The sequence below is a fragment of the Syngnathoides biaculeatus genome, chromosome 10, assembly GCF_019802595.1.
Source record: "Syngnathoides biaculeatus isolate LvHL_M chromosome 10, ASM1980259v1, whole genome shotgun sequence".
NCBI classification, from domain to species: domain Eukaryota; kingdom Metazoa; phylum Chordata; class Actinopteri; order Syngnathiformes; family Syngnathidae; genus Syngnathoides; species Syngnathoides biaculeatus.
Genome location: NC_084649.1, coordinates 9,348,188 through 9,375,010, shown reverse-complemented (window position 1 = coordinate 9,375,010; position 26,823 = coordinate 9,348,188). Strand labels below are relative to the sequence as shown.

Below are 26,823 nucleotides of genomic sequence, written 5' to 3'. Positions count from 1 at the left end.
CCCCTTAGACTTGAATTGCACTGGCTTTGCAATCTTGATTTTGCAAAACATAACTATGTATCCAAAAATCCAACTCCAATGTCAGACTGGCAAGGTTTTGCCTTCAGCAGCAGAACGTATGCCCATTAAAGCAGTTCATCGCTCAGTGTCATCTCTAACGTACTCTAAATGACATTTTCAACCATCTTTCTTGATTTTTAGGGTGTAATCTAATTAAAGACAGTTGATATGTTTAAATATTTCGATTTTGAGACAAGACTGAGACCACCAAATGGACAAGGCCTGTTCTGGTTAGTTTTTACTGAAGGAGATGAGTTCATCAGCTGTATTAATTATATGCTGTATTCCTCATATATTGGGATACAGATCTACTGGTTACCCCTGCTATTCACGGGGCCTAGAAACCGAGCCACGACACGAAAATATGCTAGTAACTGGCACCCCTAGCTCACCCCAAAAAGGTTCGTTATTGCCTGTAGGTACCGCAAAATAGTAGAAAAAGCACTTAATTGACTTCAAAATAGTTCCTTTGCACTACCATGGTGACAAATCAATACTTTGATGTGGCCTGACGATAAAAGTAGCCAATAGGTGGGTTTTCCACAAATCGCTGAGGAAAAAAAAGTCAGCTGTTAGGTGAATTTAAAGATGCTAAACCACACATACAGTATTTTGTGCTCTGATGTTGTGTACACTGTGTATGTTATATTGCATACTAATACAAGCTCCAATTCCAATTATATCCGGATGCTGTGTAAAACCTAAATGAAACAATACAATAAGTTGCAGATTGTTTTATACCTTGTTCAAATTGGTGAATGTTGGGGGTGTTTTTTTTTTTTTTTTTTTTTACTTCAAATATTCTTTCATTTGGAAAAGCCTGCAACATGGTCCCAAGAAACGTGGACAGGTTTTAGAATGTTGAGAAATGCTGAAAATACACCTGTTTGGAACATTCTACTTGTGAACATGTCCTTTGAAAAGAGGTGAATACTGTGATTCTGTGTAAAAGGAGCATCCCTGAAAGGCTCAAGCAAGGTGAAGTTCACCACTTTATGAACAACTGCATGAGGTAATAGTGTAACATTCAGAATAATATTTCTCAATGCTCAATTGCAAGAAATTTAGAGATTTCATCATCTACTATCCATAATATACAAAGATTCAGACAATCTGGTGACATTTGTACGTATGCAGCAAGGGTGAAAACCACATTAAATGTCTGTGGTGTTTGATCCCTCAAGCATCACTGCACTAAAAACTAGTGTTGATTCTGTAAAGGATATTCCGCATGGGCTCAGGAACACCCCAGAAAACCATTGTCCGTTAACACAGTTTGTTGCTATATCTACAAATGCAAGTTAAAACTCTACGATGAAAAGCAGAAGCCATACACTCCTCTATGAACAACAACAACTGCAGTCCAGACCTGTCTCATTTTTAAAATATGTTGCAATATAAAGTGCAAAATACGTGAATGGAGACCCCGCACTGTTGAACAACTGAAGTTGTTTCTACAAAGTTTCACCAATTGGTGTGGACTTGGGTGCAAACGAGCAAGAGGAAGACCAAAGAAAATGTTGTGAGGGAAGACAGGAGGACAGTGGGTGTTGGAGAGTAAGATGCACGAGATAGGCTTAGATTAAAAAAGATGACACGGTGTGGAAATCCCTAACGGGACAAGCCGAAAGGAAACGAAGAAGAGGTGTAGACTTAGCTGCCTGTCTAAATGCATTTGTATTGTGTTGAAAGGCCCCCTTTTAAAATATGCTGGCTCTCAAGGGGCTCTAATTGAAATAAATGAACGCAAAACACTGTCAACTGAACACACATTTTTTCTTAATATAAATTCGACAATGTTTTGGTGGGAAACATCTCGACTTTATTTCCATCCTTCATTTAACATTAAATGTAGTAAATACACTTCAATGATACTTATTATACTGTATGAAAATGAGGCATTTGTGAACATTTAACTGACACGTACAGCAAAACAAAACATCAGGGACAATTAACTAGTTCAAAAATCGATGGCTTGCAGTTGCCATCTGATGACATTGATAAATGCAAGAGGTTTCACAATACACCGTCTATTATCAAAGCAAAAACATTCAGTAGAGCAGCATAAAAGCTATTCTAAGAAATGTAGCCTTGTGTAGCCTGCAAAAAGCACTGGTCCAAAAAAAAAAATGGTGGCAAACATAAATACACTTGATATGTTCACAAAAAAAAAACAACTTGACAGCAGTATTATTGAAAAAGCAGTTTTAGGTCAAACTGCACAACCAAAATTGTGCAAAATACCTTTGCTGGTGCAGCCGGTTGACGTTGAGCCACTTTTCACAACAAATTAGTAGGGCTTTGTACAGTACAAAACAATGCTGTGTCATTTGCTAGAAAGCGGCAGCTTTATTCTCAGGTACATTTGTTACTATAATACAGCTTTGAAGTGATGCCAGAGTAAACGTGTTCGGACTTGTAGAGTGATGCAGCAGGACCATGTCGCTGGTTAAAGTCATTTTAGATCTGAATGTAATACCGAATAGTTTCCTACTAAATTCTTGGAATAGAAGTTTCACACTTGTGTGGCATTTATGCTGCAAACATTGCTTGATCACAACTACAAGATCTTTTTGAAAGAATGACAAAAAGCAAAGTACAGTCCTAATCGTTGTGCGTGCATCATCTAAATGTGTCACAAACATGAGCTAGTTCACAGTCATTTCACTAAATTGAGTTTGAACATGTGTTTATGTACAAAGTTAACATCAAGAGTGTGAGCGGGTGTGTGTCTGTGTCGGCTGTGTAACAATAAATAACAGCATATGCTATTCAAACAAACCACGAATCCAGCACGAGCCTCAGTTTGCTGAAAACCTGATCACAGTTTCCACACATTCAGCTGACGTTGAAGGCAGCATAGCACCTCAGGCAAGACGAGTACATTTAGCGACAGGACTCAGGTTTGCTTGAATGGCACAACCATATCATTTCTTCTCCCTCAGCGGGCGAGGCCACGCCCGGTCAATTAAGCCATCTTTTGTGCTGTCTCTGTCTCCTGCTGGGTGACCTTCTCCTCAGACATGATGGTCATCCACGGCGATACTGACCGAGTGATGGTCTGCTTGGCAATGTTGTAGTGGTTGATGAGGGTGAAGAGACGCCCGCGGCCCCCCGGACCCTGATGAGGGAAGTTGCTGCCGTAGATCCCGGCTGGCATGCAGCGGCCTTGCTGCTCCGCAGAGGGGAGGTATAAAAAAAGATAGAACATGTCAAAAGATATGGAAGAATTGTGTCGGGGGGGCCGGGGGGATGTCAGCGAACAAACGTGACAAGGGAATAAGTAAATAGGCAGTCCAGAGCAGGTGTGTCCTGAGTTTGCATTTGGAAAGGGTTCACAGGTTTGTGTTTCAGGGGACAAGTGGTAAGGAGTTCTTGACATATTTGGCGAGCAAACAATGAGAGGACAGAAAAATACTGCCACGTTTTTGGGTTGAAGCAAATTTGGAATCAGACCCACGTTTAATATAATTGAATATAACGCAGGGCAGCACTACTGATTCTGGAGGATTTGGAGTGATTGCATTAACACGGTAGCGCAGGAATGGTACAGCCACAGGAAATACTATGAAATGAAGGGAATGGATTTCATAAGAAATGAATATAATTTTATGGAGCCAATATAAAAAGTTAGCTTGTGAATAGAGGCCACAATGTGCCAGTGTCTGGTCCTGCAGAGAAAACCTTGCCGGCTCTTGACATGCCATCTCTGTTGTTTTCCTGAAGAAACTCAACAAACACAAGTACAGTACTTTCATTAAGTAGAGGTGGAGTTGCATTTATTTATTCTTGGAATATCACAATGTTTTTTTCTCATAAAATATTAACATTCATTCGGTAATATTTTAGATATATTAATAATTGAGTTAATTTTCACCCTCTGTTATATTTATATTAAAGATATGCCTAGATAATGTAATCAGTTATTTTAATTAATTGTGTTGCTAGTGTTAGGTGAGAGAAATCTATTTTTACTGCACTTGTGTCAAACTCGAGACCCGCGGGCCAGCTGTAGCCTGCTGAATCATTTTATGTGGTCTCTGAAAAAAATCACGTCAGCGTCCATGATTCTCGCTAAAATACGTGCCGATCTTTTGAAACGTCATATTTAATATGCAACATTGAAGTATTCCAAATGTTTTTTGTTACCAAACCCCTTTTTGCAATAACTAGAACCAACTATTATCCTTGACTTTTGATATAAAAAATAGTTGCATAAATTTGCTGTGTACATATAATGGTATGATGATGGGGCAATAAAACAAATGGCTTTCAGTCATAACAACCCTCTGAGGGAAACCATAACTGCAATGTGGCCTTGGGCAGAAAAAAACCCCAAATGTTTCATTGGCCTGTGAAGGATTAAAGTAAATTATCTATAACACTTTTCTGTAATTCATGACTAATAGAAGCAAGCATACATAGTGATGAAAGACAGATGGCAGCTCACCAACCGATCACACTTTAAATGGAAATTAGATTATTGAAAAGCTCAGATTTAGCACTCAAGTCATCACAATGTGAAGATTAGACATTTTACTATACATTTAGTAAAAGTACTGTAGATTACAAAGACTTGTGTTTGGTTTGGTGGACAGAAATAATGACTGTCGTAGACAACTTTAATGAGTAGCAAACAAACAACCAAGCATGAAAATGAATTTGGGGAGCAAGGATCTCATAAACAAGTGTTTACCGTGTACACAAAGCTGTCAGGGCATGGCTGCTCATATTGGTAGACCTTGTAGACTACCAGGAACACCACACAGACCAAGAAGGCCAGGGCACAGATCACCAGCAAGGTCACCTGAAAGGAGAAACGCCAAATAATAATGACCTCACACGGTCAATTACATGCCAACTAATCTGGATTGATTACTGTAATGCTTTTCTCTCTGGTCTTCCTAAATTAAAAGAAAAATCAAGAGAGAGAGAGAGAGTAACTAACATTTTACTGCAACCCGTCTGTTGACCAGTTCCAGAAAGAAAGAGAGCACATTACACTGGTTACAGAGGCTCTGCATAAGCTCTTAGTGTGTGCAGGTTTAATTTAAGGTACTATTTATTTATAAAAAAAATATCATAGTCATGGCCCTTATTTACTTATTTCGCTAATTGACCCTCACAGTCCTGCAGATCCTCTAATAACGGCCTTTTAGTTTCAGGTCTACAGCCCTCATCTTTGGAAAAGCCTCCTGCAAAAGAGCATTGATATTTTTAAAAGGAGAGGGTGGCTTGGAACGGATTGGGCTATTTCCATGTAAAATGCGTTTCTACTTTAGAAAAGTTCACATTGCGAAACGCCTCCCAGAACGGATTCATTTCGTAAGTAGAGGTACCACTGTATTTTCATTGAACTGTGCATTTTTCCCTTCAATTTTGAGAGCATTTTGCGAAGGTACCGTGTTGACCTTTCCTGCTGCGGTCATGTGGCCGCGGTCGGAAGACACGGGAGACGTGTTCTCCGAGTTTGAGGTTGTCCTCCTCGGTGTTAATTCCCATCTCTCGTTGAACAGCTGAGCTGGGTGGCGGGAACAATAAAGCTTTTCTTCCCCTGTGGCCATCGCGCTTTTTTTCCCTCCCCTTCTCACCCTCCCTTTGCACACGCCTGCGCAGTCCCGTGTTGCTCACCTAACGATGCACATGCCCACACTCACTGAGCTTGTTGCCACAATACCCCTAACAGCCGTAATAAACCCAATCAAAGCCCACTCGCAACTACCATAATTAAGTCTCAAGTAAAGCGCACGCATATTAAAAAAAAAAAAAAAGAATTTTGATATGATTTGATCTCGTCACGAGAGCCGCATGAAAGGAGTCGAAGAGCTACGGTTGGCCTATAACGTAGTCCAGGGTCCATCCCAAGAAGACGTTCCTTTCCAATCTCAAGCGATATTAGAGGTGGCACATCAGAGGCGCAAACAAACAAAGCAATGCAACAGGAGGTTCCCAAAGATCTTTGTGGCGAAGACTGCCTGCGGCACTTCAAGGCTCGTTTTAGCTGAAAAGAGGTTTTGATCCCACCTGATCATGACAATCTATCGGCTCAGGACTGGCCAAGACTGTTTAACTCGAGCATCTGTTCAAATCATTACAGCCAATGACTGGACACGTTTGCCAGCCAGGGAGACGGGAGACAAGCCGCCGTTTGGAGGCCATTGCCATGGCAGCAGATGATGTAATGCCAGCCGGCGAGGGAAGCGTCAAGTGAATCAGCGCTCAGCGTGATGGATTCTCGTCAAGTTGCGGGTCATTGAAATGGGTCAGAGCCATTTCCATTTGGGAATGGCCAGTGGCTCAGGGTGATTTATCAGCTGTCTGCACTTTCATTTTTCCAATGACTTTTAACTTTTACTCCCTCCATTTGAAAACATTGTAAACTTTGTTCAACCTCCGCCGGGTGAAGACAGGGTAAAAGATGTAGAGAGAGAGAGAGATAAAGTCCAACATGGATGGCAATGACATGGAGGTACATTGGAACATTGAAACATTGACAAAAACTGTGCAACAGATTTGGAGAAGCACGATATTCCCACCCAATGTCTTACTTAAGAGAACTGATGTCTTTGGCTACAAAAATAACAATCGTATTGGTGAGGTGTATTTTTTCAGTTGTCATCCGCTAGCTAATTTAGTATTTTTGTTGCCTGTGTGGCAGCTTGAATCTTACTTTGAGTCTCTCGGACACGCCTTCAATGATGCTTATTGAGAACTCTGCGATTTTGGGAGCTCTAATCCTGCCCTTCTTACTTTCGCCGTCGTAATCTGCCTTTGTCTTCACCACCACCTGGAAACACAGACCAAAACAGAAAGGTATACTTAAAAAAAAAGAGTTCACATAGGTTCTCTAGCTAGGACGATGTCGTCGTACCAGCCACTTCATTAGGTACACCTTACCTTGTATCTAATGCAAGAGCTGTTGCAAACATTCTGCTTTTACCGAGACAACACTTGTGATTGGCTGATCTGTTGTTATGGTGTTATTTCGTGATTTAAAAAAAAAAGAATATAATTAATGAGGGTAAACAGGAAATAAAATGGATGGATGGATTTGAGGTAAGCAGACCACTTTTAGGTGCAATCCCCCTCCCCCCGTGAAGTCCGCTCCAGTTCATCTGTAGCTTGGATGGGTGGGTGGATTATTTTGTACCTCTTGAGCTTTTGTTGTCTCAAACATGCATTTGTTTGTGTATTAACAATACTAATATAATAATTGTTGAGGATAAGATAAAGAAGGGATGGGGAAGGGTTTTCCTATCATGCAGCATATCTGTTTTATGGGGGAATAAATGGTTTTGGGGCCTTTTTATAATAATTCTATGAGGATCACACACACACACCCTTTAAGAATTGCACGGCCCTCAATCTGTTGGTTCCTCAACCCCGAAATAGATACTCCAACGTCCATCCAGGACTCCCAAATCTTTTTCTTTACTTTAAAGTATAACGCACCATAATCCTTTACCTTGTCTGGTGGAGGAAAATGAAGCTGGCTGGCATCTAAGGGTGTGATGAGGGGGATGGTGTCAAATCCGTCTTCAGCGCCCCCCTTCCCATTGTTTTTCTCGCTGAAATTATTCCCCAGTTTAACCATTTTGTGTGCGCACCAACCTGGAGGAGGATGGAGATGAAGAGGAGAGGAGAGGGGGATGGGGATACAAGAACCGGCGTTTTATTATTCATTTCAAGTATATTGTGGTGAAATAAACCTTCCTTTTGAGCCCAAAGCTGGGGGTTCAACTGAAATACAAAGCAGCAGATCGTATCCGTGCTGTGAGGTGCTGCCTTTGAAAAACCACACGAGATGCAAATGAAAATGAAAATATCGGGAACACTCACCTTGTCTGCTGAGCGTATTGTTTTTGAAAATGGATTGTGTCTGCGGGGGGGTTTGTGTCCTTAAAGGGCGCCGTGTGTTGTCGATTGTGTCATAAACAGGAGCGCCTCGATTTGTGACGCAGCCGCTGCGAGGAGGAGAGGAGCTGGTGCACAATCTGGCCAGGCTGCGTCGGTCCCTCTACATGCTGCATGCTGCACTGCAAGTGATGTAACGTCCTCATTGCATCCTCTGAGCACGTCTCTCACTCTCTCTCTCTCTCTCTCTCTCTCTCTCTCTCTCCCTTTCTCTCGCTGTCTCTCACTTGCGAGCGTTTGGGGACGCCACAGTGGAACCGCCGCATGCATAGCGTCCACCTCTGCTGTTTACAAACATTCAGTTGTTTTGATCACCACAGTGGAATGGTGGTGAGCTCATCTGCCTCATAGTTCTCATGTTTGGGGTACGAATCTCGGCTTTTTTATGGGGGAGGGGGGGGGGCTTAAATAATATATACTGTCTTGTTTTCAGCAGAAGTGACGTGATTGCTTGGTTTGAGGATCCACTGCTCATCTGTATTCTGATGAACAAACACTAGAGGGCGACAGCTGCCTGGGTCTTCCGACAAACTTTAATTTTGCTCATTGTCGACGAAGAACATGTCCAGTAGTAGTTTCAGCAAAACTAGAAAACTGTCAAACTCTTCAGCTAATTATATTTGGTTAAGATTCACACCAAGGTTGTATTGACGGATACGAATTAGCGTTTCTGAGGATGACAGTCTATCTATATAAGTAAGTAAAAAGTAAAAAGAAAAGCCCGATAACTTCTTTGGATTTTGATGGATACACACACAGTAAATGATCTTAGCGTCATATGCAAAAATAGTTTAATATATAGCTGCCATCCTAAGCATGTGGCGTGTAGCATAATGAGTTTATTTTTTTACATAACTGGAGCTTTGGTAGGTGGCTCGGTCGTGTGACTACTGTTTCTTTAAAAATCCACCGTGGCCGTGGCTTGTTGCCTAGGAGCTTGATTTCCTGTTTCCCTTTGCAGCCGCATGGACCGGCCTGCGCCGCACAGACCGCCGCAGCACAACTCACACCGGGGACTGACTTCTACTTGTTCTTCCACGACTGGACATTGCCACAACAGATGTGCTCTGACAAACCAAGGTAGGACCTACTTACTGTAGTCACTGGCACTTGACTCGGGTACAGTAATAGACGGGATGTCTTGTGGTCCTGATGTGGTGACTTCAGGACATCAGGGAATGTACTGTGAGGAATGCTTTTGTGGAGAGGTTGTGCTTGTTTGTTCACAAAGCTTCTTTTCATTAAGCTATCATTTCCCTGACTAGTTGACCTGGCTTGTGGTGTGTGTGTGGCTGTAAAACTGTACGCTCACAGGTAACTAAATAGACTTGCAGTGGAGCTTTAATAATGTTTGTGTGATGGCTGGTGGAAGCTTTAGTCACACTGTAAACAGGATGCTGTTTTCTCACTCGCACGCGTACAGATGTTCTTGTTGAATGAGCAGGCTAAATGTGGGCGAGTGTGCCTCTGAGGTTTCTGGAGGCTTTTCTGGGATGATGAGGTCACAAGGAGACACACCCTAAGGCACTCTTTTACTCACAGCAGCAAAGGCCAAGTTTTGAGCAGCAGCCATTGCATATGTACTGTGCAGCAAGAATGTCTATTGCGAATGTATTGGTTATGTGGCACTCTTTACTGTTTCATACTTATTTCCCCCAGAAAAAAAGGAATCGCAGAAAAAGGTTTCACAAAACTTAAGAAGAAAGAAAAGTTGTCACTGGAATGAGAAACGTTTCCCCTCACACACAAAAGTCGTTGAACATGTGACCATTTAAGAGGCTTTAAACCTTCCCCTCCGCTTCCTCTGCGCACATAAACAGCTGACTCGCACTGGTGCATTCAAGTGCCAAACTCTCTGTGTACATGTTGATATAGACTGGAAAGACATTCAGTACTTTTGACATGTTTTCACATTTTCTGTATCCACTCACTTTACTTGACTTGCATACGATTGCGTTGTTAATGCTGGAATAATGTTCAATACGGCCTTGGTCCACTTGCTGCTATTATAGTTTCATCCCTTCTGGAAAGGCTTTCCACAAGGTTTAGGAGTGTGTTTATGGAATTGTTTGACAATACAGTATGTGAGGTTACAAACAGATGTTCGTCAAGAAGGCCTGGCTCTTGGTCTCTGCTCTCTTTCATCCAAAGTTGTTCTGTTGGGTATCATATTAAAAATTAAAAATGGGATGCCACTCAAGTCGTAGTAACATGCAATTCACAGATATTGAAGTAATACTCATAGTAGAAAAGTGTACAAAATGACAGCCAAGGGTCACGTGACAAAGGCAAATGCTTTTACTGAATAAAACATTTGTAAAGGCACTTTAACGGGAAGGTGTTGCATTCAGGGTGCTGCGTAAAAGTCGAACCAAACAATCGAGGTTTTTTTCTTCTTAATAATAACAACGACACCAATCATGATAATATATATAATCAATAAGCAATATAATCGAAATACAATTTTTAGGACACTCAGAGGGCACTTGAAAAAAAAACACAGTAAGTAATGTATTTTGGGATTTGGTTTTGCTGTGACAGCAAAAACCTCAGCCTGCTCCTTTGGTTTTGAGGCTTTTATGGCTGTGAGTTCCCACGTGACTCATTTTGTGATACAGTGCGTCCACGCCGCTGATTGAGCCTTGTCGGTCTTTTTTGATAGCTCTCACATTGTAACACAAAACTAACTGTGCTCATTATTCCAAGCGGTCCCAAACATATGAAGGCTAACAAATACTTTTACAGTTACATTTTGTCCAGTGTTTTGTTATTCTGAGTGTGTTGCTGCGGGTCCTGCAATGCAGACTATTTGGTCTGATGTGGAAATGGGGATTAACCGTGTGCAGGGAAAACGTGACGATGATGACTGTTGCAGTCCCTCTCGTTCCAGAATCTGCTCATATGATTGCTGTGGTTGCCAGGAGCAACAGGCTTTATTATAAACAGTAGACTTTTGTTCGCTTCAAACTGCCATGCAGCAGCAGTTTAGGTAGGCTCTACATATTTGTCATTGAACGCGACTGTGTCAAATGTGCGTAATTGTTGAAGGAGCAAGCGATTACATTTTTTTTTTTTTTTTTTAAGTAAAATTACATTGTTCTCACTTTTGATTTATTTTCATGACCATCTTCAGAAATTGGAAGTACTGGTACTGTGTTCTATGATGAGTTCATTTGGATCAAAATACAGAAAGTGAAATCACAACGCTTGATGTCACTCCGGGAAAGATGTTGACTTCTGCTATGAACACACCTACTGTACTTTCTTACTTGTGCTGCATTCCAGACAGGAAGAGAAAATAGCTTGTGAGTTTTAAGCTCAAAGTAAACATAGCTCGGTCATCCAGGAGGGACTCAGTGTCGAGCCGCTGCTCCTACGCATTGAGAGGAGCCAGATGAGGTGGCTGGGGCATCTGATTCGGATGCCTCCTGGACGCCTCCCTGGTGAGGTGTTCCGGCCATGTTCCACCGGAAAGAGAACCCGAGGACAACCCAAGACACGCTGGAGAGACCATGTCTCTCGGCTGGCTTGGGAACGCCTCGGGATCCCTCCGGAAGAGCTGGAAGAAGTGGCTGGGGAAAGGGAAGTCTGGGTATCCCTGCTGAAGCTACTTCCCCCGCGACCTGACCCGGAAAAGTGGTAGATGATGGATGGATGGCTTAATCATAGGTACATCATTGTCGATTATGCTGAAAACAGCAAGATGGCTTGACATCTTTTTTTGGGAGCCATGATTTTTCTAAAGTTTACAATTTTTTCAGTTTTGAAATATTTGGCGTGTGTGGGGGGACAACAAGCCCATCGTTAAGGGCTTACTGACCGTCCCTGGCGTTTTACATTCATCGGGGAACAAAGTGTTAGGACAATTACAGTATTCAGAATTTCATTTTTTTTTTCTAATGGACGATTTGCTTCTAAATCTACAGTGAAGAAAATAAGTATTTGAACACCCTGCTAAATTGCAAGTTCTCCCACTTAGAAATCATGGAGGGGTCTGAAATTTTCATCGTAGGTGCATGTTCACTGTGAGAGAGATAATGTAGAAAGTAAAATCACAATGTATGATTTTTTTTTTAAATGATTTATTTGTGTGATGCAGCTGCAAAAAGGTATTTGAACACTTGAGAAAGCCAATGTTAATATTTGGTACAGTATCCTTTGTTTGCAATTACAGAAGTCTAACTTTTCCTGTAGTTGTTCACGAGGTTTGCACACACTGCAGGGAGGGATTTTGGCTCACTCCTCCACACAGATCTTCTCTAGATCAAACAGGTTTCTGGGCTGTCGCTGAGAAACACGGAGTTTCAGCTACCTCCAAAGATTTTCTATTGCGTTTAGGTCTGCAGACTGGCTTGGCCATGCCAGAACCGTGATATGCTTCTTACGGAGCCACTCCTTGGTTTTCCTGGCTGTGTGCTTCAGGTCATTGTCATGTTGAAAGACCCAGCCACGACCCCTCTTCAATGCTCTGACTCAGGGAAAGAGGTTGTTCCCCAAAATCTCACAATACATGGCCGCGGTCATCCGCTCCTTAATACAGTGCAGTCGTCCTGTCCCACGTGCAGAAAAACACCTCCAAAGCATGATGCTACCACCCCCATGCTTCACAGTAGGGATGGTGTTCTTAGGATGGAACTGATCATTCGTCTTCCTCCAAACACGGTTAGTGGAATTATGACCAAAAAGTTCCATTTTGGTCCCATCTGACCACAAAACTTTCTCCCATGACTCTTCTGTAGCATCAAATGGTCATTGCCAAACTTAAGACGGGCCTTGATATGTGCTGGTTTAAGCAGGGGAACCTTCCATGCCATGCATGATTTCAAACCATGACATCTTAGTGTATTACCAACAGTCACCTTGGAAATGGTGGTCCCAGCTCTTTTCAGGTCATTGACCAAGTCCTGTCGTCTAGTCCTGGGCTGATTCCTCACCTTTCTAAGGATCAGTGAGACCCCACGAGGTGATATCTTGCATGGGGCTCCACTCCGATTGAGATTGACCGTCATGTTTAGCTTCTCCCATTTTCTAATGTTAGCTCCAACAGTGGACTTTTTTTCACCAAACTGGTTGGCAATTTCTCCGTAGCCCTTTCCAGCCGTGTGGAGTTGTACAATTTTGTCTTTGGTGTCTTTGGAGAGCTATTTGGTCTTGGCTGGCCATGTTAAAAGTTTGAGTCTTACTGATTATATGGGGTGGACAGGTGTGTTTATGCAGCTAACGACCTCACACAGGTCCATCTTATTCACGATCATAACATGGAGTTGAGGTGGACTTTTAAAGGCGGACTAACAGGTCTTCGAGGGTCAGAATTCTAGCTGATAGACAGGTGTTCAAATACTTATTTGCAGCTGTATCACACAAATTGTGAAAAAATCATACATTGTGATTTCTGGATTTTTCTTTTTAGATTATCTCTTTCACAGCGGACATGCACCTCCGATGAAAATTTCAGACCCCTCCATGATTTCTAAGTGGGAGAACTCATACTGTCCTGGGCAGGTGTCTTTATGCAGCTAACAACCTCACACAGGTGCATCTGATTCAGGTTAATACATGGAGTGGAGGTGGACTTTTAAAGGCAAACTAACAGGTCTTTGAGGGTCAGAATTCCAGATGATAGACAGGTTTTCAAATACTTATTTGCAGCTATATCACACAACTAAATTGTTAAAAATCATACATTGTGATTTCTGGATTTTTCTTTTTAGATTCTCTCTCACAGTGGGCACGCACCTACGATGAAAATTTCAGACCCCTGCATGATTTCTAAGTGGGAGAATTTACAATATACTGTAGCAGTGTGTTCAAATACTTATTTTCTTCTCTGTATATTATTTGGAAAAAAGTATGAGGAAACCTGGCCATTCCAGACAGAAAATACAAGGTCAGTCATTACCTTGTGCAGTTATGACAGGTTCCACTCTTCTGTCTTTTGGGTGTCTGTGGGATTATCGTCCATTGATCCAGAAACAGAACATTTGTGGAGTCACTGATATTGTCTCACAATCAATATTGTAGTTCATCCAAAAGGTATTTGATGGCAGTGAGGTTCAGGTTGTCAAGTTGTTCCACAGTAAAGTCAAGCAAACGAATTGTGCTCTGGGGTGCAAGCAAGATCATTTCCCCAAATTGTTCTCATTAGGCAGGAAACACTGACATTTCCAAAATGACGCAGTCAGTTAAATATTTGTCAAGTTTAACCATGGCTTTATTCATTATCTGCTGGAATTTGTCATAAGACTGTTACCAAATAGCATATCTGGATTTTTTTTTTTAGACATCACTTTTTTCATGGATTCACCTCACCCAAACTCAGCAAGGATAAACTCCAGCTCACTCATGAATAAGAACTAGAGGTATAGAAAATAGATGTCTTCTTGTACAGTGTATTATTAATACGACTTAGTGTTTAAAAAGTTAAAACATATTTTCTGTGTCAGGTTTTTAGCATTCAGTTTATTGATGGGGGTTAAAAAAAAATCGGTCAGCAGTGACACCAGACTAATCAGTGCAGCGGAACTTTGTGATGTAGAGTATCTCTGCTATCTAGAGACACTTGTCTACATTGTCCCACAAAACAACACTGTCTATTGTCTGCATGGTTTGTATGTGACTATGCATGGGTATGAGAAGCAATGTTGCTAGATGATCTAAGAACTGTCATCCTAAAGCCTCATTTTTTTAAGACTTCACAGATTGGTTTCAACAGTATTTTGTAAATCCCTGCAACATAACTGAGGCGTACTGATTTGTGTAGCTTCTTTTCTCTTGAGAGAAAATGAAAAAAAAATTGTATCTTTGTGCAACAGCAGATGAGAAATTGCCTCGGGATGTTAGACATTCTTACTTTGAGAGATGACAAGTGAATCCTCTTTACAAGCTCAACAAGTACATTTTCAGTCATATGGCACAGATTTCACAAGAGTTTCTGGAGTCAAAATAAAAACAAGAGGACTATCAAACACATTTTATCAAGGGAATGTGCCCTGAAGAAATCACCTTAAGTGTTTTAACATGATTCGTTCAAAAGAGGCTGCATTTGAGAAATCTAAGGCCAACTGCCCCAGAAAACTCGAGAAGTGTCTGAAACTGGTCAATCAAGATCCAACAAAACCACAGGCCACATCATCAAACAAGAAATCGTTTTCTCTTTTAATCTTATGAGTCACATCAAGATTGTCACGACACTCCGCCCATGTTCAAAACCAATATGACAAGCTTATTGTTGACTTGCAGATTATACAGCTGAAATGAGGGAGGAGACGTGGGAAGGCAACAGTGTGAGGGAGAAAGCAAAGACGGAAGGGAGTCACCTGTCAAGTGTCGGAGAGGTTTGAGAGCAGCATTGTGAGGTGTTGAGAAGCACAGAAGAGCATATATCTCAAGTCAGGAAAACGGGAGGCTGCGTCCATGTTGGTTGGACACTGAGATCAAAATGGGAGGCACAATAAGTCAAAAGAGCATCCGGGGAGCCAGCGGCACGAGTCAGACAGATAGTGTCACGTGAGTGTGTTTCGTCAGTGATATGTTGAACCACAGACGCTGTCTCTTCTCTGTCCCTCTTGCTTAGCTTTAATCATTTATTTTAATGAGAAACCAATCATTGTTCTTCGTAGACTTACATCACACTTGTAAACTAGCGGCTGCCTCTGACATTGATGAAATTATTCTAGTGTGAGAGACTGAACTGTCAGAGTGTACACGTGCAACTGTTCACACACTATCAACATCAGCGCAAAGATAGGACTGCAAACACCCTTGCTGACTGTTAAGAAGTATGTGCGTGTGAAGGTGTTATGTCTGAATGAGTCTGAGCACCAGTAGCAACAAAGTCAAAAGCAGAAGGAGAAAAAAATCACAAACTCAAACGTTTTCTCTCGGACATTTTATGCGCAACATAAAAATAAAAGCAAATATTTCAGTCATGCTATTAATATACACCGTCACGGAGATGTTAGGGTCATGTGTTGGAATTGTGTTACAGTTGGCTCATGAGTGTTGCGCTGGCTGCACATCTGAGCAAGTCTTTAGTTAGTTTAGTTATCTCCTCGCGGTGTGACCTCACTGCAAGAAATATAGTCTCAGTGTGTCAATATTTGCTTAAGGCAATCCATGACCACCACAGTGGCAATATAGCACTGTACTGGTCGGACCCACAGACTGAGGGTTCTTCTTTTCACTGAGCGATTTTTCAGCAAGATAATGTAGGATCGCTGAGGTCAGATTCAGTTTGAGCAAGAATTCATGTATTCTGAATCTGGCCCCTCTGGTTAACTTTGGGTCTCTGGATCAACCCCAGGATGAGGGTCCGCTGCCTCGGGCTCCGCTTTGATCCAGGCTTTGGGGGACGCACACTGCGTTTTGGACGATGGCGTGTCCCCTTGGCACGAGTCGGCAAATCTCTCACGAGCTTTCTCCCAGTTCTTTTGGGATTTTGACCTGGTCAGCGAGGCGTCGTCTAGAGACATGGTGCCAGACGCTCCCAGACCTGACTGGGCCTTCCGGATTTTAAGTTGAATCTGAAGGGAGAAGAATAAAATAATTTAATGCAAACGAAAAACCCCAGTCTTGTTTCAGGGCATTAGATGACTTTTTTTTTATGAGAAACAATTCTTTTGGTATCCATTGTCGACAGATGAGTACCTTTTTGGGTACTAACCACAGTTGTACAAAACTATGGTGGAGCTGGGAACTGCGCAATCTAGTATTGTCTGAAATGTAAGCTTCTGCTTACACACGAAATGCCATTGTTCCTCATTGCCTCATTAGCACCACCATATGGTAGCTTACATACGTGCTAAAACACATGCTGGTATGCATGCTGACAGTGTAACCAGTGTGTATTAATACAGCATCCAGTAGCATATAACCAGTGTGTATTACTACTCCATCAATTGTTCGCGGATTTTTATTATTTGCAGGGATGTAAGGTATACTTGTGTTCTGTATATTATCTTCAAAAATATTCATTAGTCAGGTCAAACCAACTTTACAACTTGACGGAAATAATGGGTGAATTACTTTAAAACAGGTCAACATACCGCCAGCATGTTTACACACAACCGTTAATGCAAGCGCTAGCTTACAAGGCTACACGTTTTATTGGCTGCTTGTGAGCTGTATCGTATTACAAGTACGTGAGATACCTCAAGCGATCCTTGAACGAACATCTCTCATTGGTGAGCACCACCGCCAAATATTTTACAATACACGCGCAATTCATTGTTGTCCTAGCCGTGGTAAAAGCCATGAATGACATTACTGATCGCCGAATTATAACAAAGCCAATCAGCAGATCATCATAAAATGCTAATTATCGGCCTATACCGATCAAGTCAAGGCAGATTGTTATAAAGTCTAATTTACAGTGCAATTTTAAGTGACAGTTATGGGTTTTTCCACTCATGGCAGTCTAAAGAAGAAGAAGCCTGTTCCAAATGTGGATGAAATAAAATCCAATATGAGTACAAGTACATTGTAAATGGACTGCTCCAATTGATCATACGTGAGCCTCATCAAAATATAAAAACCGATGGCATGCTTATTGGTGGTTGCTCAAGCACAAAAAATAAACACCAGCCCTAAATTACAGCAAAAACCAAGTACATGAGGTACATTAGCAGTAAATAGACCATTCATACACCACATGAGACCTCAATTTAGCAAGCATTGGTTCACATTTTTTGTAATAAGTACTTATTTTTTTCACAACATTATCTTCAAGCATAATAAAAAAATGGCAACAGTTTAAACCTGCAACAAATTTTTTAATTTATTTTTTCAAATCCAGGCTAATGTCTCGGATTTGAAATTTTATTTTATCATTTTATTCTCGGGGCATTAAATCGATCGCCACTGGATGTTCGGGTTGGCTAAGAAGACATTTCACCTGCCTGTATTTATGTATGTATGTATAAATACAAATGGAAAAATTTTGTTCATGCAACAAGAATTGGTTACAACTCACAAGCCTGAGCCTGCCTCAGAATGGATTATGTTAAACTTTGGATCGTCTTAAGTATTCTATCAATCACAACTGAATATGGTAGTTTGATGGAAACTCAAGTTAAATAGTACCTCGATATCTTAGAAAACATCTTACCGGATCCTTCATCCCAGTTCCCTCTTTACCCAATCCTTCTCCTTTCTTCCAGCCCATCTTTTCCAGCATCTTCCTTCCTTTATTGACTTCGCTGATCTCCCTTTGACAGCACAAATACAAAATTAGTTGTGAAGCCTTATTTGGCTTTCTCACATATTACAGCTGGCCTTTGTGGACTTACACATGAACAGAAGCAGGGGCATCATCTTGCTGGAAAAGACCCTCACTGCCCACAGTCTGCCGTCGAGATTCAGCTCGGTCCTTGTACTTAGGGTTTCTCAGGGCTTTGCCTTCTTCAAACTCATTACTCTGTTGATAGGAAAAGAAGCTCAAACGGAGCACTAAGCGAGAAAAGTCATACATCATTTACCTGGAGGCCATATTTGGCTTTCATTGACTTGAGCTCCTTCTGTCTTTGCGCTTCTTTATCCTCTTTGGTTGCAGTTGGCCCTGTGCGATGTTTTGCGATTAGAAGTAAATCAACGTGTCACAGTGGATGACAATGCTGTTGACTTTGAAGCAAAAAGGAAAGCCCTCCTCAAAAAAAGATACGCTCACCTGGCGTATCCTCTCTCTTGTGCTTGCTGAGGTGAGCCATCACCTGGCCGGGCTCACAGCCATCACACGTGTCGGTCCCTGCATGGATATGGAAAGACAGCACCGTGTCCCCCATCTTTACCTCGTCGCCATGCGTTAGTGGGTGGGGCTCACACTTGGTTTTGGGCTGTGGACAACAAAGAAGTTTTTAAAATAAATGGATGAAAAGTCCATCTGTGTTGTTTCCCGCAACACAATAGCATTACAGTAAAAACAATGTACGGTATATCCACAGTTCATTTCCAAATTCTTCTGTTAGCAGATGTTTGTTTGGGTGAAATACTTTCTAATCACTTAAAAACTCAGCTATTCGCTGTATTTACACTCGAGTCAAGTTTAATTAAAAAAAAAATCCTGTGGCATCTTTGTGCAAAGGAACTATATTAGACTAAGGGGAGAAGCCTCATTAAGTCATGTCAGATAGCCTTGCTGACAAGGATAAACAAGAGCTTTCCCAACATCTTGTGGCATCTATAGGAAGTTACACATTTTTCTGTGTCAGCTGCTTGCAGATTTTGGCTACTTACAGCAAGGCTAAGTCCCCATCGTGCATTATATACTGCAAAACCCCGTAACCCCTAGATTTGCGAAGCAGAGATTTCTGTGACAGGTAGGGCCGTGCTAGGTGGACTGCGATCCAGCAGGGGAACACTACCTGCAAGATTCTATTGCCGTTGATAACCGTTCCGTTCTGACTCCCCTGATCCACAAGCATGTAACTCTGCTGCTGCTGGTCAAAGTACACCTCGGCATGGAACTGGAACCAACGAAAGCCATGTCAGACATCACTTTCATCATGTATATTAGTCATTCAAGCGCCCAAACCATACCTTGCTAACTCCCATTTCTGGTATGCGAATTGCATGGTCCATGTCTTTCTCTCTGCAACACAATTTTTATTTATGTTTAAAAAGGTGTGCGCCTCCTTGGGATTTGCTTCAAGTCAGAGGGATGAGATTTCACTCTTGTTAATAAGACAGAACAGACCTTCCAATGGTGGCCGCAGAATCAGCTGTGATGATAAACAACGTGCCAACCTGCAGCACTGGAGAGCGGACTACGGTGACTCTCACACAGGGTGGCCATAGCTCTGTGATAAAGACAAAATTCAAGTGCTATACCAACAAGTTGTCAATTTTAGAAGCCTATTAAACAAAAATCAACTGCTGAAGTAGTAAAACCAGGCCCACATTACTATTTTAGCAAAATATTGCTCCACCTCTGCACGATTCTTCGTGACCTACAGCTTGCAGTAAATGTAGCTCATGCATGTGTGTCCGATGTCTAACAAGGTGGCTGGCACTGATAAGTCTGACTTTTCCACCATGGAGTTGTGTCAGACCTCAAAGAGCAGAAATACAAGTTCCTGCATGCAGCAGTTTGAATTGGACAACAAATTTTGGTGAAAAATAATAGTGAAAAAATGTGGAAGAATTGGTGACGATAATAACCGATTTTCCTTTCAAGAAGACCAAAATATGGCACAACACTGATTCAACTAATAATTTATAAAGTAATAATGGCAACATTTTTGAGGGGTGGGTGGGACAGAATTTTCAGTGAATTTTTGTGTCGGGTTTTTTTGCATGTCAGTATTTTTAAGTGTAATTTTCTTTATTAGTTATGGTATATGCATAGGGGCAAAACATGTTGCTAGAAAATACTCTCTAACACTCAGACATAGTCCCATCTTAATCTTTTTAGATATTACTAAATGCATATGGCCAGGGTGAGTCTAACTGACTGGTGACATTACTTCCAGGTCTAACTGCTTTCTAAAATTGGTCCTAGAAGCATATTGCAGACTGTTGCCAGCTCACCTGCCCGACACTGAGTCTCCATCTCAGACTCTGGGGTGTGGTTGCACGGCGAACTTGGCGAATGTGACACAGAGGGGGGAGACTCCCACTGCTCCTTTTCAGACTCTGTGAGCTCCCCCTCCTCAGCCTCACTGTTACCCTCCAAGTCATTGCTGCGAGTAGGCGAGCTCCGCTGCTTCTTGCGCGATGCCGACTTGGATCTCTTCTTTTTCTTCTTTGACCGTCTCTTCTCATCGTGGCTTGAACCACTTTTATGCTTTTTTTTCTTGGAAGAAGACTTGTCCCTCTCCCCACGCCTTTTGGAGTCTTTTCCTCGTGACTCAGAGCTGCGCGATCGGCGTCTTGTTTTTCGGGATTCTGACGTGCGCTTTGACTGGTGTTCGTCTTCCTCTGACTTGACCTCATCAAATGTGAACTCCTGTCATTGGACGGTTAGCGATTAATTGTCTATTGCTGTTGAATGAAGGTAGGACAGCTAGCTTTGGCGATCCCAATTGATTTGGCCCAAAACTGGGACACAGACTTTATATATAGAGTCTCAGTCTTCAAAGGCAGTTCTCTACAGGCCCCAGTATGTAAAATAGTAAAAAGGGATATTCTCACCTTTGCAATCAGACTAAAAAGAGGATCATCCTCAAATCTTGAGGCATGTAAGGCTTATGCTGATGTTCCTGCATTGTTGTCATGAATCGGTGTTTTTGGTCATTCAAATGTTGTGAGACCAATAAATAAGGAAGACTGTAAATTAATTCACGAGTCAACAACAAGCCACTAGATCCTGCTTTTTACGTGCATTTACAGGTATTAGAAGATTGGGATAGACTGGTGTGTATTCTCCTTTTACACATGCAGAGATTAGGACAATAGGAATATAAAAACTTTCAAAAAGAGTTCTTGGGAATTAAATCAGTGATTATGGACTTGGTTTACCTTTACAATAGCAACTTATAAATCACGTTGATGGTAGACTGCCTTGTTCGAATAAAAAAATGTCTTGACAATACTTGTGTTGTTCCAAGTTTTGGCTCACTGACAGGATATTTTACCACTGTCCTTGTAAGAGCAAGTCATTTATAATTCTCAATTTTATGAGGAGCCATAGAGCAAGAAGAAGCGTAGCCGGGGTATGAATAATTTTGGGCAGATTGTGTTGAGGCAATCAATCACTTATTTTGAAATATTAGGTGCTAGGGGTGATGAGCTGAAAGACTTAAACACCCTGTTTGATTTTAAAGGTGATGGTGAAAACATAATTTTGAATGCTAGTGTTACTATTAAATATATGTGCACCTCTGTTACAAGCAGTGTTCCACCTTGAGAAAATCTTCATGTTAGCAAAGGAGTTAGTCAACTCCTGCACCTGTGTCAAAGGAATAGTCTTTTAGTCACCCAGCCTCACAGTTTGACAGATTGGGGGGGATAGCATGCATTTAAAGACTGAGAACAGTAACAATTTGCTCTGATCGCTAAAAAGCAGTCAACCAGTATTTAATGTGTCCAAACGATAGAGCTATATGTTTCTTACCTTATCAAAGTGTGAAGATTTCTTCACACCTCTCCTGTACCATCTGCCTTTCTTTTGAGTTGTACAATCATCTTGGTCTCCGGTCTGCATAGCAGAAACCTCAATTTTGGAATGAAACTGATAGCGTCCACTTTCTGCGTCATAGTAGTAGTAAATGCCTGTGTTGCCATCATAGTACAGCTGGCTGACCTAAAATGAGAAGCATCAGGGATTAAATGAGTCGTATAAAGGTGTATGTAATGTGTTAGAAACAAACACTGTATTTTTACTGCACGTCCAAGTGCCCTATTATGATGAAGCCTTGAATCATGTTTTTAAATTTCAATTTAACACATTCAAAGAACACATGTAACATGTTTTGACCCTCTAAAGTCTTGTTCACAGTTCTTCAGATGTACAGCAAGTGTGCTTTTGTTTATTTTTGTTGTCTGGAGATGTGGGTGAATATTTACATCACCAATCTGTGTTTTTTTTTTTTTCATTATGCTTGGATTGCATTCATAGGGTACATTGGATCTAAGCGTTTAAGCCGCACTCGCATTGTAAATCAAGAAAGAAAAAAATCAGAAAGAAAAATGTTACAAACCGAGTCGTAATAGAAACCAGTGGTGTGGTCATAGTACATGCCAGTTGTCTCGTCAAAGACAAAGCTTGTCTGTGTCATGGCCTCTTCAGCCGTGGCTCTCAACATGTCAGCAATGGACGCTGCATCACCCTGAGAAAAACAAGATATGCATATCAGACCAAAAAAATAAATAAAACGTCACTTGACTGGGATTGCTGCCTTTAAAATCTGCTGCTCAGTCAATTAAATGATAGGTCTGAGGGACACACACACACACACACACCTCTGCTGTGGCTACCACACTGCTGTCAGGTTGAGCAGACACGTCTGCAGGTTGAGCAGACAGATCTGCAACTGTGCCTGCTGTTGTGTTTGCCTCCTCCTCTTTTGCAGCCTCTGCTGAGTCACCTCCACTGGCCACATCCATCGCTTGAGTGGCCCCCACACTTTCATGGGAGTCCACAGCCTCGGTGTTCTGATAGTAGTCACCATAGTAGTAGTTGTAATAATCTGTAAGGAAGGAGAACATTTGAGATCATTGATCAACACTGGTAGTTGGTTTATTACAATGTAAAAACATACCTGTTTCACTCCAAACATATTCTTCGGTTTGAGTTTCAGCCTGAACTTTCTCTTTAGTTTTTTTCTTCCACTCATGAATCTCTGCGCTCAGCTGATTCACCTGTAATTTGGTAGTTATAAATAAACAGTGCACGTTTGAAGCAGCAAAACCGTAACAGTGGGTCCTCATTTCCAGTGGTCCAGACATTCACATGACTATTCATTTTAATTGTTGATATTTTATTATATATATGGTATTGATCAGAGTTTTCCAAACTTTGAGCTAACATACGGCTTTTAATTGTATGTTGACATACCACCAACCAAAAATATAAAACAGTATATGTACTGAAATAACGATCTTGTTGGTTTTACTTACCTAGTGCACCTGTTTTGAACACAAAGATATTACTCTGTTGCATGAATGGCAATATATGGATACACCAGTGAATTTTACTTTATGCTATCTAGAAGAGCATTTAATTTATTCATTTTCACTATACGTCAATATGACATTGATTGATGGAAAGAGATGGATTATCCATTCATTTTTCGTACTTTGCCTCACTAGGGTCCCATGTGGGCTGTAGCCTATCCCATTAACTCTGGGCGAGAGGCAGTGTAAACCCTCAACTGGGCACATAAAGACAACCATTTCCACACACATTCACATCGACAGCCAATTTAAAGTTTTCAATTAACCTACCATGCCTGTTTTTGGAATGTGGGAGGAAACTACAGTACGCGGCAAAAACTCACACAGGCACAAAGAGAACATGCAAACGGCATACTGGTGAGTCCGGACATGAAGCCGGGCCCTCAGAAATGTGAATCCGGAGAAATTATGTGAAATTGTATGATTGTGAGTTTTACTGTTGTGTCTCCATGTGCCCTGCGATTGGCAGGCAAACAGTTCAGGGTTTACCCTACCTCCTGCACGATGATGGCTGGGATAGGCTCCAGCACTCCCACGACCCTTGAAAAGCGGCTCGGAAAATGGATGGATGTTTTACAGTTGCGCGCTTGTCGTCAATGGTTTGAAATCACTGTTTGAAATGAGTTTTTTTTTTTTTAAACACTACTAATAATTACCTACTGTAATTATAACTTCATATTGACAGGGTTTGTGATTGATTAATGTACAACTTCAGTATAGATTTCAGTTATGATGCCACTGTAGAAACACAACGCATTTGTCTGGACACTCTGTTATCAACAACTCTCTGCAATGCAGTGGGCTATTATTTCCACAATAATGAACAGCTTGAAATCTTACACCGCCGTCTTTGACAGTGTCAATGAAAAGAAGCTTTTGACATTTTTTGAATTGAATATCAATAGATTGCATTTGGCAAGTGCAGACCTGCTTCCTCAAGTCCTCGTTGTAGCTCTCTGTGCTCCTCTGCAGTCTTTCGGAATGGCTCAGTTGCTTCTGCAACTTGGCCAGCTCAACTTTGCACTCTTTGAGCTCTTCTTTCAACGACACCACCTGAAGACGGAGCTCCGCTACTTCACACCCGCTGCCTATCTCTCCGACTCTGTCATCCATTCTCAACTGGAACAGAAACAATTATATTTGCACCATACACGTGGGGAAAACACACCAAATAACTACAACTCGCGGAAGATGAATGAATCGTGCACATAATACAGTATACAAAATAGGAAAATCCACGTAATTGTGATACAGTTCTGTAGCTAAGTACAGCATAATCCTTGGGATTTGTGCCACAAGCGGGTATTCTTCAAATACTGCAGTCTTACCGTTTACGTCCTTTTCGCCTCGCCTTAAACCGTGAATTTCCAAACACCACGGCACATGACCCAACCTGAAAGTTGAACATAAATATCGTGTAACTACCCCGCATTCCCAACACACCCGAGTACATGTTTGATTACAATTAGACAGTTACAATGAAGACCGTGAAGATGTTGACAGACAACGCTGTACGCGACCGCCATTAACTGACGTCAAACAAATCACCCCACGCCGGAAATAATTCTTCTTTAGGGTAGGCGGGCTTCCGCTGTCCGCCTTCATATTTTCCATGCAGTACAAAAGAGCTTTATCGCCACCTGTCGAGCAAAGTTATTACTCTCAATTTGACAAACTACGGTTTTGTTACGTAAATCCTAAATAACATCTAAAGTTTGGTAAGTCTAAAAATTGTGCTGGGGCTAAGATTTTCATTTAAAACACTTTTCACATCTTTTCAGGCAGAGACCACTGTAAAACACTGAAGGGTAATGATGTATGTGCGGGAGGCGTTCAATTATAATGTTACCTTTTTGCCACTAAACGCCGCTGTAGCACACATTTCGTATTTTGATTCCCTGGTAAAATAGTTTCTATACTCTATGGAGCTTGCAAAAATCATCAGTCTATCTATTTTCTGTATCTGTCTTATCCTCACTAGGGTAGCGATTAATGTTATTTTGTTGACCTTTCCTGCTCCGGCCTTCTGACCGTGGACGGGAAACACAGGGGAGAAAACCCACGCAAGCACGGGAAAACGGCCACACGGGCAGTGTGAATTTGAACCAGTCCTCAGAACTGTGAGGCAGATATGCAAAACAGTCGCCCACCATTTCACCCACACACATCTCATATTTTCAGTGAATTATCTTTTGGGGTCTTTTTTAATATCAAGTGAAATAGTGGATGACTGATTAGCACAGAAAAGAATGACATGCCTCCATTTTTGTCTTCAAAAAGTGAAACAATTTTAATGTTGGAAACGCATTCTAGTTACCTACTTCCACTATGCTATGTAACTACCGTATATAATGATATTTTTTGCACAATTCATGTGGATTTTGTGTGGAAGTTATCACTACAACACATTGCTTCTGGATAGCAAGGCTAAGCAAATCTCAAATTGGGGAAAAAAAAAAGGTCAGATTGTTTTTGCTGCTGACTGTTCTTTTCAAAAAAATCTTTGCAGGTACTTTCCACAGTATCAAAATTGGAAATGTGAGCCTGTTTTGAGTCGTATACAGACCTTTGTGCAGACTCCAGACTTCTTGACAGATCTCTGATGGCTGCAACAGCGGTGGTAACACCACTTTGAAAGTATTTTATCTGGAGCCACACAGTTTCCGTTTGCTACCTCTTATTGTTTATTGTTGCCATTTTTAGACAAGACAGGTTAGGAAGGCTGGCTGTCCCAGACACAAATAACCCAGTGACCCTATCTTTTAGCAACAAATTGATCCCAACTTTCGTTTTTTTTTTTTTTTTTTTTTTTTTTTCCTTTTTTACGAGACAGTATTTACAACCTCCAGACGATTGGCCTAAAACCATCTGCATACCTCTGCAGACTCAGACAGCAAATAAAGAAAAACTCCCCCCTTTGTGCTCCAATGTGGAACCTCTACATGAGCCACGTGTGATTTGGCTCAGCGATGGAAACTTGTGGACAGCTGCAGCATATGCCTAAATCTTTCCTGACTGTTTAAAACTGGATGAAGTACAAGTATTATATGATCACAAGATATACCTCTATTGTCATGACAAAGCTTTAAAACACTATTTCCTTGGGTTATAGTAAAAGGTGCTGTGATGATATTCCATTGTATTGCGTTAATGTTAACTCTGTGGGCCGTTCGGGAGGGCCAGGTCATTGGCGGGTTGTAAAGTCATAAAAAATGAAAGGAGAAAGGAATACAGGAACAT

The 26,823-nt window shown here is 41.4% G+C and overlaps 3 protein-coding genes across 5 annotated transcripts in view; 1 reads left to right on the top strand and 2 right to left on the bottom strand.

Moving 5' to 3' along the window:
* Positions 1 to 3: 3 nt before the first annotated feature.
* LOC133507651 (neuronal vesicle trafficking-associated protein 1-like) lies at positions 4 to 8,083 on the bottom strand. Its single transcript, XM_061832926.1, has 5 exons — positions 7,900 to 8,083; positions 7,526 to 7,671; positions 6,731 to 6,847; positions 4,757 to 4,867; positions 4 to 3,232 (listed from the first exon to the last, which is right to left on the bottom strand). Exons 2-5 carry the CDS (start codon positions 7,652 to 7,654, stop codon positions 3,029 to 3,031), a joined length of 561 nt encoding a protein of 186 aa, XP_061688910.1. The 5' UTR covers positions 7,655 to 7,671; positions 7,900 to 8,083; the 3' UTR covers positions 4 to 3,028.
* Positions 8,084 to 8,509: 426 nt separating this feature from the next.
* tacc1 (transforming, acidic coiled-coil containing protein 1) overlaps positions 8,510 to 26,823 on the top strand; it is a 35,769-nt gene continuing 17,455 nt past the window's right edge. Inside the window, exons 1-2 of one of the 2 annotated variants that reach the window (XM_061833180.1) lie at positions 8,510 to 8,670; positions 8,936 to 9,054. In XM_061833180.1, coding sequence (XP_061689164.1) covers positions 8,651 to 8,670; positions 8,936 to 9,054 — 139 coding nt within the window. In that variant the 5' untranslated portion in view covers positions 8,510 to 8,650. The remainder of the gene's footprint in view (positions 8,671 to 8,935; positions 9,055 to 26,823) is intronic. The other variant, XM_061833181.1, reaches the window with a different exon arrangement.
* aggf1 (angiogenic factor with G patch and FHA domains 1) lies at positions 15,103 to 25,195 on the bottom strand. 2 transcript variants are annotated; one of them, XM_061833404.1, is made up of 16 exons: positions 25,061 to 25,195; positions 24,912 to 24,976; positions 24,511 to 24,702; positions 23,169 to 23,268; positions 22,870 to 23,096; positions 22,608 to 22,736; positions 22,022 to 22,210; positions 21,787 to 21,856; positions 19,664 to 19,766; positions 19,507 to 19,558; positions 19,332 to 19,433; positions 18,638 to 18,803; positions 18,450 to 18,529; positions 18,261 to 18,388; positions 18,080 to 18,179; positions 15,103 to 16,496 (listed from the first exon to the last, which is right to left on the bottom strand). In XM_061833404.1, exons 3-16 carry the CDS (start codon positions 24,694 to 24,696, stop codon positions 16,248 to 16,250), a joined length of 1,881 nt encoding a protein of 626 aa, XP_061689388.1. In that variant the 5' UTR covers positions 24,697 to 24,702; positions 24,912 to 24,976; positions 25,061 to 25,195; the 3' UTR covers positions 15,103 to 16,247. The 2 variants fall into 2 exon arrangements, with proteins under 2 accessions (XP_061689388.1, XP_061689387.1); XM_061833403.1 differs by lacking the exon at positions 21,787 to 21,856 and adding an exon at positions 20,497 to 20,914.

What these genes read in the sequence shown, in the direction of transcription:
- LOC133507651 (XM_061832926.1), bottom strand. Translation starts at nt 7,654, where the DNA reads ATGGTTAAACTGGGGAATAATTTCAGCGAGAAAAACAATGGGAAGGGG. An exon ending in ATTTTCCTCCACCAGACAAG is followed by an intron (nt 6,848 to 7,525) that starts GTAAAGGATTAT and finishes CTGTGTTTCCAG; the next exon opens with GTGGTGGTGAAGACAAAGGC. An exon ending in GCGTGTCCGAGAGACTCAAA is followed by an intron (nt 4,868 to 6,730) that starts GTAAGATTCAAG and finishes TTCTCCTTTCAG; the next exon opens with GTGACCTTGCTGGTGATCTG.
- aggf1 (XM_061833403.1), bottom strand. Translation starts at nt 24,696, where the DNA reads ATGGATGACAGAGTCGGAGAGATAGGCAGCGGGTGTGAAGTAGCGGAG. An exon ending in GTGTGGTAGCCACAGCAGAG is followed by an intron (nt 22,737 to 22,869) that starts GTGTGTGTGTGT and finishes TGTTTTTCTCAG; the next exon opens with GGTGATGCAGCGTCCATTGC. An exon ending in GCCCCTGCTTCTGTTCATGT is followed by an intron (nt 18,180 to 18,260) that starts GTAAGTCCACAA and finishes GTGCTGTCAAAG; the next exon opens with GGAGATCAGCGAAGTCAATA.